At 34.1% G+C, this 16,395-nt stretch overlaps 2 protein-coding genes and 1 pseudogene across 3 annotated transcripts in view; 1 reads left to right on the plus strand and 2 right to left on the minus strand.

Moving 5' to 3' along the window:
- POLR3G (polymerase (RNA) III (DNA directed) polypeptide G (32kD)) overlaps positions 1-16,395 on the plus strand; it is a 45,069-nt gene that overhangs the window by 25,084 nt on the left and 3,590 nt on the right. For both annotated transcript variants that reach the window (XM_006775527.2, XM_015571638.1), the window contains exons 7-9: positions 3,095-3,241; positions 7,317-7,488; positions 7,673-7,675. In XM_006775527.2, the coding sequence (XP_006775590.1) occupies positions 3,095-3,241; positions 7,317-7,403 (234 nt within the window). In that variant the 3' untranslated portion in view covers positions 7,404-7,488; positions 7,673-7,675. The remainder of the gene's footprint in view (positions 1-3,094; positions 3,242-7,316; positions 7,489-7,672; positions 7,676-16,395) is intronic.
- Positions 1,225-1,649, minus strand: LOC102752146 (annotated as a pseudogene).
- The window catches only part of LYSMD3 (LysM domain containing 3), a 6,381-nt gene continuing 2,536 nt past the window's right edge, over positions 12,551-16,395 (minus strand). The window contains exon 2 of the mRNA XM_015571636.1: positions 12,551-14,597. Within this exon, the coding sequence (XP_015427122.1) occupies positions 13,932-14,597 (666 nt within the window). The 3' untranslated portion in view covers positions 12,551-13,931. The remainder of the gene's footprint in view (positions 14,598-16,395) is intronic.

The raw sequence follows: 16,395 nt of genomic DNA on the forward strand, positions 1-16,395 counted from the left end.
GATTGAACACAGATTCTGACTTTTCATAAGGCTTCCTGGAAAGAAGTTGCTAAGTTGGCATGTGCTATGAGAAGATTGATTTGGACCTCTGACTGCGGTTTCTCATCAGATCAGATCGTTTTCTTTGTCCCTGCAATGTTTTCCAGTACAAACATTGTTAAAACTGGAGTTTCAAATCTAGAAACTCCAATGAGCAGTTTTAATAGAGCAAAATTAACTTCCAGGTGACTCTGTTACTGTTCATTTCTTCAACAAAAGCAGTTTCAAGTTTTATTGTAATAAAACTTCTGTGGATGGAGAGGGAGTGACATACACTCAGATTTCATACTTAACGTGTGAATCACTAGACACCAGTAAACTAACCTTTAGCTTCCTAATTTGCATGACACACAAAAAGAACTATAATAGGGTGGCCATTTAATATTTAAACTAGAAGAACTGTTTCCTACCTGTAAATTAATTGTTTTTAAAGTGTTTTCTCATTATATTATTCACATTATTCTTAAAACAAATATGTAAAGTAATAGGCTAAATAGTTAAATCTCATAGAAACTATCTCATGGAAACTATTACATAGATGAACCAAAACTAGTAGCTTAATGCAAAAAAAATGAAATTCCATAAATCTGCTATTTGTTAACTGATCAGGTATTTTATGGGTTTGATTTAGGTCTATGTCATAGAAATAAAGTTGAAGCTATTTATTTAAAGGTATTTGAGCCCGGCCTGTGTTGCTCAGTGGTTGAGTGTTGTTGACCCATGAACCAGGAGATCAGAGTTTGATTCCCGGTCTGGGCACATGCCAGGTTTGCGGGTTCAATCCCCAGTAGTGGGTGTGCAGAAGGTAGCCAATCAATGATTCTCTCTCATCATTGATGTTTCTATTTCTTTCTCCCTCTCCTTTCCTCTCTCTGAAGTCAATGGAAACATTTTTTTTAAAAAAAATTAAAGGTGTTTGAAGTGGCAATATAATGGCAATAAAGTATAGAATGAATTTTATATTTCTTTATAACTAGTTTAAATAATTTCCATGATAATTATGAAATAATAGCTAATAGCATGATTTTTCAAATGCAGTGCATACCTTGCACATAGTTAAATACAATTCCCCTATACCTACACAAATTTATGGTTTCATTAAAACAGAAAATAAAAAAATCCATATATTAATTAATATTAACATAGCATCATTATATATGTGTGTATATATATATATTTTGTCCATTGAGGCATTGTATTTGCATGTATGTATTACATTCCTAGAAAAACAATTCCAGGACTTTCCCTCCTCTATGTTTTTGCCTTGCTTCTTCATGGTCCGTGATGCCCACTGAGGTTGTCAGTACAATGAAAGCAAACTGATGGAATGGAAGCAGATTGTTCTGCCATTTTTCTAGATCTTTTGAGTTGCACATCAAATCTGGGGCTGATTACTCCACACTTGTTCAACCTGCCTGTGAGTTTTACAACATATTTCCCAGCGCTGTGGTCATCAATAATTTCAAATTTGCCGATGTGACCATGCTTCATCATCACAGTTAGAAACCAGATGACTTTGGAGCATGGCCTAATAAGAACCTGGAGTTTGCCTTCTTTTTGGCATTGTTCATAGTCCTGAGAGCATCAGCCAGGACGTTCATGTACACCATTATGGTGGCATGGAAAGATGGCAGAAAGAGATGTGTACGTGTACGTGTGTGTGTGTGTGTGTGTGTGTGTGTGTGTTTATAGACACTTTAAAATATCTATAATTATGGTTTTGTTTACTTGCAGTTTTCCAAAGGATTGCCACTTATAAAACATGCACACATTCTATTGTAATAATAAGTTACATAAGGCAAGATGGATTAGTATGAAAATAAGAGGTCTTTTTTGTTCGGTCTGAGTGGGGTGAAGTGACAGGAAAGTAGAGTTTGAATTTTGATGGGAAACTGAGTTTATCTGATGTAGTTTTTTTGTTGCCTTTTATTTCCTTAAATTCAAATTTGAATAATAAATAAATTTCTAAAAATAAATATTTATGAACCAATAAAGGAATAATTAAGTTATAGTTGGTCCAAATGTAAAATGTGTTTTTATCTCTATATCTACTCTACTAAGCAAATATCTTATAATAGGATGGAGTATTTGCAAGTTTATGAATTAGTGTTATGATTACTATTTAAGATTATTCACATCTTAGCTAAAGTGATCTAATGCCTTAATTATGAATATTAATATGTGAAATTATTGCTGTGCTCACCTCCTAGAAAGTTTGTGAAGTCCTATCACTTGTGCATATTAAGTGTAGAACATTTTAGTGATTGAATAGTGACAGTAATGAAGACAGCTCATTTTTTATAAAATAGAAGAATATTGTTGGTATTCATAAAAGAATATGGGAATTTGTTAAAGTTATGAGATGATAGCATAGTGATTTTAACAGAGTGGATAAGTAGAATCATCAGGCAAAGTTTTCTAACTCTGTCTCTCTCTTTTGCCTCCTCTCGCAGAGTTGTTAATAAGTGCTAATGTTGACCTGAGTTGAGTTAATCTTTCTTTTTTCTAATTAAGAAGCAAAATTCCTGGAAAATGGGAAGTAAATAATGAAGAAAAGAAATAAAAAGACATAGATAATCTACAAATAGGATAACTCACCCCAAAATGACTTGATATTGTTTTAAATAATTTCACTTATAAACTAAAACATAGACATTTGGAAATAGTACCATTACATTCTCTTTTCTCCTTCTATGTTAGAAGGAAACAAAAGAACATTCTGAAAGTTCTCCATAAACTGAGTCAATTCAATATTTTTTTGACTGAGGTGTGATAAAAATCACAAAAATAAAGCACTGTGTATAGAGCTGATCCCCTAGCATCCCAATTATGAAGTAATGAAAGTAATGAAATAAAAGAAAACTCTAGTGTCCAATGAGTTCCTCCTTTCTTTCCTTTCTTGGGTTAACTCACAATTTCCTATATGATGCCCAGGAGGTGTTGGTAAGGGAGAATTAGAATAAGGTGATAGGTGACAGTGTTCTCTTGAGGCTGAGCAGAGATGTCAAAGTCTGTTGGGTTACCAAAAAAAGTTAATTAAGTTCATTTATAACAGGAATTGGAAAAAAGAGGTGATGGTGAAAAATCAGATGAGGAAAATGAAGAAAAAGAAGGAAGCAAGGAGAAAAGTAAGGAAGATGATGATGAGGAGGAAGATGATGCTGCAGAACAAGAGGAATATGATGAAGAAGAGCAAGAAGAGGTAATGGTCTGTTTTGTAAGAATAACAAAGTAATTAAGATTAAGAATTATCCAATAAGGAATCAGATAAATGGAATAGATGAAAATGAGCACCAAGTTGATGGGAACCAGGGACATATTTTTATCACTGGCATCAATTCCTTTCTATCAAGAGAATTTTATAGCATTGTACATGGTATGTTTCAAAATAAGCTGGAATCATTCCAGATATTTTTGAGCAGGGTAACTGTTGGTCATGCCTCGTCGGGACTTGTGGAGACCTCATGCAGTAACCTTACGCTGAGAGTTTTTTTACCTTTCCTATGATCTTTGTCTTCACTCCATTTCAACTTCTTACACCACACTGAGTCTTCCCCTGAAACTCTTCCAACTATGAAATCTTTATTACTTGCTTTAATTATTTTACATTAAATTTCATATTCTTTTGAAATTTATATTTGTATAAAAGGAGAGATACGGATCTGTTTTTACCTGTTTCCAGATAGCTTGCCAGCTGGTAACCTCATTTATGAAATCATTTGCTTTCTTCATTGATTTAAAATTCTCCTTTTTCAACTGTTAGAGTCCCACACCTACTTAGAGATATTTCTGGACTCTATTCCATTGTTCTATTTCTGAACCATCGTTGTTCTAATGACTAAAATCTTCTAAATTTTTATGGTATGTTACCCTTTTTTAGGATTTTTCTGAGTATTGTTTGTTTATTCTTCCAGGTAAATTTTAACTCTAAACATTTTTAAATTAAACATATCACATTTGTCTCCAGTTTTCTTTCCAGATCATTCACTTTATTTCTGAACTGACATGAGTAAAACTACCAAACCCTCTGATCCTCTATCTCTACTTTATTGGTTCCCTGTCTTTATTTCCTTCCCTAAGGAGCCCTTGCTCATCCTTCAACTTCTTTGTTGCTATTGCTCTTATCCCTTGGTCTCCCAGAACATACTCAAGACCAAAGCAAACTTGATCAATTACAAATTTCCTTCCAAATCTGCCTGTTGAGCTTTTCTGAAGAATCATAAAAACTGATGCCCCCTGCGGACACATCCCCAGTGGGAGGTGTGCAGGAGGCAGCTGATCAGTGTTTCTCTCTCATCGATGTTTCTGGCTCTCTGTCCCTCTCCCTTCCTCTCTGTAAAAAATCAATAAAATATATTTAAAACAAACAAACAAACAAACAAAAAAAAACTGATGCCCCTAAAAAAAAAAAAAACACTAGTCCCGTTTGGCTGGCTAACACATTTTCTGTTTCCCTTGTCAAGTCAGCTCTCCATTGCAAGTATTTCAGATCATCTTTCTTCTTAATCCCTCTTCTTGACTACCTTTTCTTTCACTTTTAGCAGATACAACATCCACCTTCATACAGAAAATAAAATCATCAAGAGAAAACTCTTTTATTTCATTTCCTCTGTCTTCGAACTATCTTCCCTCCTCCTTCTCTTTTTTATCAACGGAAAAAGAAATGTCCTTCATCCTGTTTAGAGCTAATTGTCCTGCCCTTTATTGAGACCTTATGCTTTATGTCATTTCCCTTTCCATATTTTCAATCTCTCAGCCATGCCATGCCTCCGCCATACATTGGCTCAGGCTTCAGCCAGTTTCCAAACATTGTTGGATTACTTGGCACTAGAGAAGCCAAGCCAACATCCTGGAAATGGTAAAAGTCTTAGCCAGATACAGAAACTTACATTATTTAGGAAAGACAGAGTAATGAAATATATATCTGAATAATACAAGTTAACTTTCTTCCATTGTTTATATAAACCCTATATAATAAAAGGGTAACATGCAAATTGACCCTAAAGGCGGAACAACTGGTCGCTATGATGTGAACTGACCACCCGGGGGCAGATGCTCAACGCAGGACCTGCCCGCTGGTGGTCAGTGCGCTCCCACAGGGGCAGCTCCGCTCAGCCACAAGCCCGGCTGATGGCTGCAAGCACAGCAGCGGTGGCGGAAGCCTCTCCCGCCTCTTCCACAGCGCTAAGGATGTCTGACTGATGGCTTAGGCCTGCTCCCTAGGGAAGTGGGCCTAAGCTGGCAGGTGGACATCCCCCGAGGGGTCCCGGACTGTGAGAGGGCACAGGCTGGGCTGAGGGACACCCCCCCCCGAGTGCATGAATTTTTGTGCACTGGGTCTCTAGTTTATATATAAAAGTCCACCATGGAGATACTAAATAAGATCGTATCCAGGAGACTTTCTTTTGGGAATAGTCCCTATTTCTTACTGTCCTAATTCCTACTGTAGACAGTAGAGATGTGGACATTAATTTTTTATTCTGGTTGATTTCAATCATGTGCAAAAATCTAGTGACTTAAAATAACAGCCCAACTTTAGCAATGATCACTGTATTGCTGATCTTTCAGTCATTCACACACCAAGTTCATTCCTGTCCCCCCACTTCAAAACCCATCTGCCTTGGATTATTATAAAGCAAATCGTAGGCATTGTATCATTTGAACCATAAATATTTCAGTATGTACTCAAAAATAAGAACTTTTTAACAATCTTATAGTATCAGTATTATTCCTAACGCATGAAATATAATTCCTTAATATCAAATATTAAGCCATTGTTCAAATTTTTTAGATTGTCTCAAAAAATTGTTCCAATCAAAATCCATATACTGTCCACACATTGCAGTTGGTTAGTAATTTTCTTAAATTTCTTTTAATCTTTACATTTAAAAGTGTTCTATAATATAGTCATGCGTCACTTTTATATTCAGAAATAAAATATTATTTTTTTATTGTTCACAGTATTATAGATGTCTCCCATTTTCTCTCTTTTTGCCTCCCTCCACCCAACCCCGCCCCACCCCAGGCCTTCCCCATGCTATTGTCTGTTTCCATGGATTATGCATGTATGTTTTTTGGTTAATCTCTTCCCATCCCTCACACACTCCCAGCCACCACTGAGATCTGTTATTCTGTTCCATGCATCCATACCTCTGGAACTATTTTGTTCCTTAGTTTATTTTGTTCATTAGATTCCACATATAAGTGAGACCATGTTGTATTTGTGTTTTTCTAACTAGCTTAGCATAATCATCTCCAGGTCCATCCATGCTGTCTCAAAAGATAAGGACTCCTTCTTTTTTACAGCTGCATAGTATTCCATTGTGTAAATCTAACACATTTCTTTTTTTCCCCCACTCATTTACTGATGGGCACTTGGCTGTTTCCAAAGCTGAGCTATTGTAAATAATGCTGCTATGCACATAGGTGCATATATTCTTTCTGATTGGTTTCAGGATTCTTAGGATATATTCCCAGAAGTGGGATTATTGGGTCAAATGGCAGTTCCATTTTTAAGTTTTTGAGGAACTGCCATACTGTATTCCACAGTGGCTGTACCAGTCTGCATTCCCAACAGCAGTGTCCTAGAGTTTTCTCCACATCCTCACCAGCACTTGTTTGTTGAGAATTTTTGAATTTTTGATAGAAAGCATAGAGTTATCATAAGTCACTTATACAGGTAATAATCTTGGCCATAAGAAGTGGAATATTCCCGGGGGCTATAATCCCTCTTGACCTAATGGAAATTGAGTTGCTGTAGATGGAATGTATTACAGCATCCTCTAGTTTTGATTTGGTTTCTTGAGGCCTTTTTGATAGGAAGCAAAACTCCCTCTGCTTTTGCTCAGTTGTGCATTGTGACTGAAAACCTTAGTTCTAGTGTAGTCTAAGGTTAATGTAAAAATTGGCTGTTTCTTAAGTGTCTGTGCATTTGTTTTAAATAAGTGCTCAGTGTTTTAGCTAACCATATATCATCCCACTGGGGAGTAATGAATTAAATGTGTCATCCTACTAAAGTGTAATAGGCATCCCTTCATGTTCTCTTAGTTGATGCCTGAGGTGGTGGTCTTAAAGAAAGCAGCACAGGTAGATGCAAGTGAAAACTAATGTGTTTTCTAAGCAGATGACATAGCAGAGATTCCTTTTAAGCCTGATGTATTTTATTACCTAAATTTGGTATTTGTAAACTTAAAGGGACAGCCTACGTATGTTTCTTAATAATAATGTTACTACTCATTCATTTTAATGTTTACTGAGGAATCTATTGTTTCACTTAGGAAAATGACTACATTAATTCATACTTTGACAACGGAGATGATTTTATCGTAGACAGTGATGACAACATGGATGAAGCAACCTATTAGCTATGAAGTTTCCCAAAAAATATTTCTATGATACAGCTTCTGAGCATTTGGACAGATTTATTTCCTTATTTCTGATAAGGAATGAGTAAGTATTTTTGTTTCTGTTTTATTGACAATATTTGTTACCAAAATATTCAGTACCATTTTGAGTTTACACACTAGTTACTTTACCAATTAGTCTCTGACACTATGACATTCCTTCTCAAGCACCTCTTTATCCCTCTTACGTATTCAAGTGAAAATTTTATTTTTGGTATTATTTGGATTAGAATGTGCCTAAAGAGCTTTTGCATCTTTTAATCTATATATTCATACTTGAAAAAATTATTTTTATTTAACTGCTTTCTGATCTTTTATAAAACTATTACTTGCCATCATAATGGGTTTCTGTAACCTGAAAGTTGATTTAATATTGCACATGGAGCACTTTAAAAACAAAATACTTGAAATTAATTTTACTTTTTACTTTTACATGGTATGTTCTATGCTACTATATGATGACTCCATAAACCTATCTGAGTTCTTAAAATTGCATATGAGATTAGAAGTTTGTGATAAAATATATACACAGAGAAAAATCAGAGCTATATAAATTTTATAGCTTACATCTCAGCCAGTGCAAAGACTTGGGAGGAATATTAAGTATACTTGAATTTGGTAACTTCATACCACACAATATGTGAAATAATCATCATCTCACTGTAATAACTTTGATATTTCAAATAATTGGGCTTATGAAAAATTAGACATTTAAATTTGTACTTTACAAAAGTGTGGGGTAAATTCTAGTCACATAAATCTCACTGCAGAATGCATGTGTGCAACCTGCGAGGCATGATGGCCTCTTATATTTCAAAGGACTTTATACCCATCCAATTGGTTTATATAACAGTGCAGAATAAAACTCAGGTCACTTTGAAATTAAGATTAGTCTTTTGTCTTAATTAAAAACTAGCTCCCCTGACTTTTTATAGTGAGAATGGGGGGAATACCTAAAAACCTTAGCTTCTAAAGACTCACAAATGCCAAAGATTTTGAAGGGAAGTCATATTATATATTTCAAAAATTATTTATTAGTATTACCTACCAAAAGAAATGTTTATTTTTACCTTTTGGGAAGATATCACCCATTACCCTCTAACCTGAGACTCAAAATCCTGGACTCTTATTTCTACCCTTACCATTAAACTCAACCTTGAAATTGAGCTTGATTTTCTGTAAACAGTTTTCTATAAGAACTGCTTAAAGACCAACCAGACCTTACCATATGTACTCATTCTCTTAGTATCTAGAAATAATCTCTTCTTTATTTAAATGTGTCTGGCCCTCTAAAAAATTATAGCTTGTAAAGTGATTGAAAACACTGTTTTGAGAAACAAACATGTTTTCCTCACAAGATAGATTGTAATCTGACTGGATTCCCATCTTGTATTCTGGTGGGGAAAATGTATATTGTCTTGTGCCATTTTGTAAAATGGCTTTCTCAGGAAAAAGATCACTTTCCATTTTAATACTTCCTCAGATAATTCAAGATGGGTGAGGACCATTATTAGTCCAGTGCTTATGTTATTCATATGTGAAGTATTTCTTTAAAGAAACTTATAAAAAATGTTAAAGATTTTAAATGGAAAACATGAATAAGTCTACTTTAAAGCAGCAATTGATTGTACTTAGAGTAGAAACCTCACTTAAAGTTTTAGTTGTAATGGGCAGTCATTTAGGATTAATAATTAACATAGGTATTTTATTTTCTCACTTCCTTAGTATCTTAATATCATTTAATTTATAAAGCTTATCTCTGTGCTTCTGTTTGCTTGCTGTATTGTAAATCTACAGATAACTGCTTGAATAGGGCAGATACACCAAAGATACAGGGATTTTTCTCCCCAGTTTTCATCTGTCTTCAACATTCTAGTCCTGAAGGTGGTAGGACAGCCCTTTGGGCAGGGGTTTGCTTCAGGAAGCCCCAGTCATCTCCCCAAGTGCATTGTCTGTCTCCTTTGGAAAAGAAGAGAACAGGCAGAATGTTTGCAGGTTCCTTTGCCAGCATGAACTTTGTTTTTATAGCTTAAAATCTGACTGTGAAGTTATTCCATAGGAAGGTAAACTTTAATGCAGAGATAGCATCTTATATATAAAAAAGTACTTGTTGGTGAAGTGTCTTTAAAATTGCTAACAAGCAAATATTGTTTTGTTGCTTTAGTGCTTATTTTTCTGTATTTGTTTACATGTTAAATTCATACAAAACAAAATTGTGTCCTGTTTTATTTTGAACCTACTTAAATATATTTGATAGGGAAAGCTAATTTATTAATACAGATTTTATCTGGTAAAATAACTCAGGGATGCCAGTATCAAATATTCTTGCACAAATCAACAGGAAACTCAAGGTAATTACAGTCATGATAACAAACTAAGAGATTTGGCAGCCATTGTAATATTATTGTGATCATTGGCTTCATGGACTGATGAACACTGCATACAAGAGAATGCTAACAAATTCAGAGGATATAACCTTCCTTCCCCACTACCTCAAATGTAGTGTCTGTGGCTTACCCTTAATATGGGTAGAAGTCCTGGAGTTAATGAAAACATTTTTTTTATTAAAAAAAGATGTAATGCCCTAACCGGTTTGGCTCAGTGGATAGAGCGTCGGCCTGCGGACTCAGGGGTCCCGGTTCAATTCCGGTCAGGGGCATGTGCCTTGGTTGCCGGCACATCCCCAGTGGGGAGTGTGCAGGAGGTGGCTGATCGATGTTTCTCTCTCACCGATGTTTCTAACTCTCTATCCCTTTCCCTTCCTCTCTGTAAAAAATCAGTAAAATATATTTTAAAAAAAAGATGTAGTTTTAAGAGCAAGATGATAGTAAAAATGCTAAAAGGATTACATAAATTCCTCCATTAAATAAAAACTCCAAAGAACTTCAATTCTTTTGCTAATGTAGGTAATTTTTAAAAATTAAGTATAAAGGTTTTTTGTTTCATAATTAAATTTACACATAAGTAGAACACATTATTATATGACTGAGCTACAACTCACTAATAAGTTCTGAACCCTGCTTTATGAGGTCTTCTTCCATGAGTTCCAAGATCCCTCAAAGAACATTCACCTGAAATTCGTTTTCATTTTATTTACATCCTATAAGTAATCCAGTGAATTTTCAGTATAACAAGGGAGGAATTTGAATTAGTAAACCTTTGGCAATTCGCTCTGTCTTACATAGTGTTTTGGGGTTTTGTTTTTAATTGATTTCAGAGAAAGGGAGAGGGAGAAACATCAATGAGAATCACCGTTTTGCCTGCCTCCTGTACAACCCCTACTAGGGATTAAGGCTGCAACCCAGGCATGTGCCCTGACCTCCTGATTCGTGGGTTGACACTCAACCACCAAGTCACACCGGCCAGGATACATAGTGCATGGTGTCTTTATATCAACTAGTTTGAAAGAAGAGAAAAGGTTTGCTTTATTCAATTAAATTCACCAGCTTCCATTTTAGATTGAATAATAAAATAGAAACTTTATTTTTAAGATCTTTTTAAAATATGAAAAGGGGCAAAAAGTTTTAAAAACCAGTTTTACAAATGTACATACTAATAATGCTCTACAATTCCATTTTGCATTTGTATAAAATACATTATACAAAAGATTTATAGTGTATGCATATATAAAGAATTAAATATTGCATTCAGAGATTTCTATGATCTAACAGTGCAATATGCACATACTTAGAAAATACTAACTTCCTGAGCAACATTGTTGTAATTGCAAATAATGATTCCCATTACAAAGCGCCATTTAAATACTTCTAAAAACTCCATCTTAACCCTATAGCGCTTTGAATCCTTGCTTCATATTTCTAAAACTCCAGCAGTATCCTTCATATTCCCAAGTAGGTAATTTTAGAAGTAGATACCTTTAAAAAGAATTGTTAAGCAATGGACTATTATGGTTCACTGAAAGAACTCTTCAGGCCACTGAACAGCAAGTAGGGTCCAGAAAATGAAAAAGCTTTAGAAAACAAAAAGTCCTCTGGATAAATTAATTTAACATTGCAGTCTTCTAATTCTTACTGTGTCCAGCAGACTCTATTATCAAATTTTCTTAAACAGCATTCGTTAGTTCAAAACAACCTTAACCATTGTTACCAACTTAAAAAAGAAAACCTCTCCTCCTAGAGTTTTCTTCACTTGTAACTCTCATTTTTTAAATGAACCAAATGCAATGATTCACATAGTTGTTACTTTCATATATATATATACATATATATATTCTAATGTGAAACCTCAAAGTAAATTCAAATAAGGGTTTCAACAGTTAAAATTCACAATTTTTCTTATTTTATTAAGTTTTACAAAGTAATCTGCATTTGCTACAAGTTTTGAGGTATATTAGTACTTTATAAAAGCTAAATTATTCTCTACTAAATGTTTAGGAATTTTTTCTTTTAAAAATGACACAATTAGAATCTATAATTCTATATATAACAGAATTATAATTCAAATTATATTCAATTAAAAATATATAATGTAGGTATAATGTGTGCTTCAAGGAATAGGACACTAATAAATACACAGTACACTTCACTACTTTAAAAATAACTTATCCTGGGAATCAGACCTCTCTATCACAATCTCAAAGTACCACTAGTAAAAAGGAATCACTGACTTTCCTTAATTTCATCACTTCGATGTAAACAAAGTTCTTCAAAGGACATCTAATCCACTCTACCTTAAAATATTGGTATTTTCTTCCCTAAAACTTGATTTTTCAGCAGGCTTAATAAATACAATGTAAACTGACCAAGTTAACATTGAGCATAAATTACAAAGATCACACTCCTCAAGATGCCAAGGCACATTAAAATAATTTTTTACATTTTAAACTACAGAGTTACTCGAATCAATTTGCTATAATTTCCACATTAACACTTTTTGGTCATTATCTAAGGTCCTCAAACATATGCAAAGGCTTTGTTACTTCCCGTCCTTGTCCTGTCTTTTTACACTTTGCTGCTGAAGATACATGAAATCCTATTTACCACATATGCTTATTCACACCACTTTGTATCAAGATTAGAGTTTGAAATACAAAGTGGTCAAAAAGCTGAAACATTAAAATTAGGAAATAATGCCCAGAAAATGAGGTGGTATTACAGATCTTAAGGTACATACTTTATTATACATAAAACAGGCAATCCAGATTCTACCAACTCTTGCTTCTAATGAATCATTTTAGTTACATTTTTAAAAAACACATACTTTAAAAAACTATATGAAACCAGTATGCAAATATTTATCTGGCAGATCCATAGCAGATTTTAAAAAGTGGCCCCGTACATTTTTGGCTTCTGTTCCTCAATTTCATGCTATAGTTCAAGGGGAAAAAAGATTTAAGTTGAACATTTTTCTCTTTGAAAAAGCTTAAGGTATCAACAAATAAAGCAATGTGTCTGTTATTGCTAATGCCAAAGGTGTCTTTACTCCTGCTTTTGCTTAATGAATCATTTTCTGCAACAGACATCAGAGGCAGACAGTGAAAACTGTTTTGACCCCATTGATTTGTGCTTGATAGCGAAAGTGGAGGCAAATTTATACAGCGTATGTAATGAATCCCACTGGACCATCTGAAATAATGCCTTTTAATTCTAAAAATATTAGCTTACATATTTTATAAGGCATTAAATGTAATTAAGGCATGTTACCGTATGTAACACAGCAACATCTTATCACAGTATGTAGGAAATTACTTTCTAATTATGCTAACCTATACATGTATAACACTTTTCAAAGAATTGCAAAAGTGCTTCAAATACCAGGCCAATATAGTGACTTAAAAATCAAAAGCGGAGGCAGCACTCTTTTTAAGAGACAAAGATCACTTTAGGTTTTTTACCTAATCCAGTGTTCTAGTGACCAATTGGCAACTTCTCAACCATAACACATTATTTTAGGGCTTAAAAATATTTAATTTCTATCTTAGCCTCTATTACAGACATCACACATCGCTTTCCTACTTCTGTGTCTACTTATGTCTTCATAGCATATGTGCTACACTTGTTTTCAAAAGTTTTAAAATAGTAAGTATGTGCTATCATAAATAATTTTACAAACTTTTGCAACTAAATATTTTGATGGTTCACAGTAGTAAATTTTCAGTTGCAGATATCTGGTGCTATCATTAATCTACTTAATAAACATTAATAACCTTAATTATTTAAATAAAAATTAAACATAACTGGTCTTGAATAAGAAAAATGTTTTCCAAGTTAAGAACTTCCTGGACACATAAAATACATTTTTGCTTTAAACATTGATACAACATATAAATTTACTGTTCTTAATATCAACAACTAACAACTGCAGGAATTTTATACTCAATCCATTTGTAAATGGCTCAAAAAAACCCTGAAAAACAAAAGCATCTTCAATCTTCCTAATTTCTGCTTTTGAAGTGGTTATTGAATATAGCTGATTCACCACATTCCAGATGAACCTGTGACCATAAACACTGTAATTACGAGCTAATTACTATGTTTTGTGTTGAGCATCAGGAGACTGAGAATTGTGACTATGCAGTTTATGATCATCTTGTTGGCCAAATGGTATTCCTTTAGTAGGAGCAATTCCATTTTCCATTTCTCTCGGCTGTGATGGGGGTGTGACTCCTGAATGCAAATGTGTAGAATCCACTGTTGAATGGTGACTAACATCCACTTTAGCTAAAATTTCATAATAGAGCAAATAAAATACTGGTGTTATTATACCCACTATCAGCATTATCACTACAGCTGCCCACCATCCTATTCCCCAGTCTGCTCCATAATAAGGATCCTTACGTTGAATATTTTTGTTATCAGGTTCAAAACGTATCTGTTGTGCTGTTAAGGCAGACACCACCTCGTTAAGGTTCTCTCTTTTGGTGTCTGTACATTTTACTAATTGTTCTATGTCTCGGTCTACTTCTTTTAAAAAGCTACCAGCTGACTCACTGGAAGAAAGAGAATCATTAAGTGACAAAATTTCCTGTTGCTCTGGAACGTATTCAACAGATGAAGGACGTGAAGCCTGTCTTCCTTTTGGAGGATAAAGTGTTTCAGTCAATGAACTAAACTTTTTTACTGGAATTTTGACAGACCTAAGGGCAAAAAAGTCTTGATCACTGATGAGATTGTTGACCCTCTTGATATCTGCTACCTGTTAAAACAAAACAAAACATTTAATTGAATTCTAAATCAAAATAGAGGTAGCAATAATCATTCATTCCACTTATTTTCGGAGAGGGGGGAAAAGAGTTGCTTAATTGTTAGCATTAAGTTATCATACCCAGAGAGATTTATTTCATTTGTGGATAACAGTTCTACACAACTTATGATCTACCAGTCGTAGGAAATCACCAACTAACTTTTTACTATCTCCCATGTTTAACAGCCTAATGTCAGCTATTTAAGTAGATTCCAGCATATATGTCTGAAATGCAGATGAATGATCTCAACTAGAGATATATATCTGTGGTTTACCAGCAAAATGGCAACAAGAGTAGGATGGATTCACTAGAAAAAGACAGGAATAAAAGGTAACACAGGAAAGACCCCTAAAGAATGCCAACATTTGAGAGGTATGTTGAGTAAGAGAAATCCAAAAGGAGATTAAGAGTGACCAGGAAAGTAATAGATGAGGGTGGTTATTAAAAGCATGGACTATCTGGGTTTGAACGATTGCTCTGACACTTTCCAGCTGTATGATTTGGGGCAAGGTGTTTAACCTCTCTGAAACCCAGTTTCCACATGTAAAATGACAGTGATACTTCTACTTACCATATAAGGTTGTTGTAAAGATTAATCAATTAAAGAACATTTAGAAAAGTGGTATATAGTATGTTATGTAAATATCAGCTATTCTTAAATATCAGTAACAGGGAAATCAGAAACCTGCATTATCCAGGTCAAACAAAGAGAGTTTTTAGGAGGGAGTGGTGAACTGGATCAATGGCAGATTACTGATCAAGTCCAATGAAGACAGAATTTCTTGTGGGAAAAATCATCTCCCTTGAAGTGTATGTGTGGGAGCAGGAAGAGAGGATTAAAGAGTAAAGAGGAGATGAGAGACAGTAAAGATAAAGGGTCTTTGTCATTTGACTACCTCAAGATTGTTTTTTCTTAAAGCAAATGATTCATCAACAACCAACAAAAAAAGATTAAACAACCAACAAAACAAAAAGACAACTAACCAAATGGGAGATGTTATTTGCAAACAACAGCTCTGACAAGGGAATAATATCCAAAATATACAAAGAACTCATACAACTCAACACCTATCAGCTATGAAAGTGTGTACACATTTTTTGGGGGGGGATATCCTGTATGTGTGTGTTTCTATTTCAGGTAACTATGACAGAAAATCATAAAACGTTTGCAAGTATAGCAATAATTTACATTATGAAAAATTTGGGGGGTGAGGATGAAAATATTAATCAAAGAGCCGAAGCCGGTTTGGCTCAGTGGATAGAGCGTCCACCTGCGGATATTTTAAAAAAAATATTAATCAAAGAGAAAAAACTGATATGAAATTTCATACTTATAAAAAAGCATATATATCTATATTTTACATGAATAATTTCAGGTAGCAAATCCTAAATTAGTATTTAGAATTCCATGCATACATTTAAAAACTATTCTAACAGTCTTATTTTTAAGTATCAATACTGATTTATAGAAATGATATCTTTGTAATTACTATTTTAAGTTACTAGGAAGTATTTAAGTTCACTTTAAAATGTACAAGGTACTGGGGGATGGGCGTGGCTGGGGAGAGGTCTGTGGGGGGGGGAAGGATACATGTAATACTTTAAACAATAAAGAATTTAAAAATAAAATGTACGAGGTACATACATTTTAAAATTCTGTTGGATGTATGAGAACAAAAAATTTGAAAACCAATGTTCTAAACAGTTTCCCTATCAGTGTGTTTACATGAAAATAGATTTCATGCTAAG

This window comes from Myotis davidii, unplaced genomic scaffold (genome assembly GCF_000327345.1).
Source record: "Myotis davidii unplaced genomic scaffold, ASM32734v1 scaffold44, whole genome shotgun sequence".
In the NCBI taxonomy this organism is placed as follows: Eukaryota; Metazoa; Chordata; class Mammalia; order Chiroptera; family Vespertilionidae; genus Myotis; species Myotis davidii.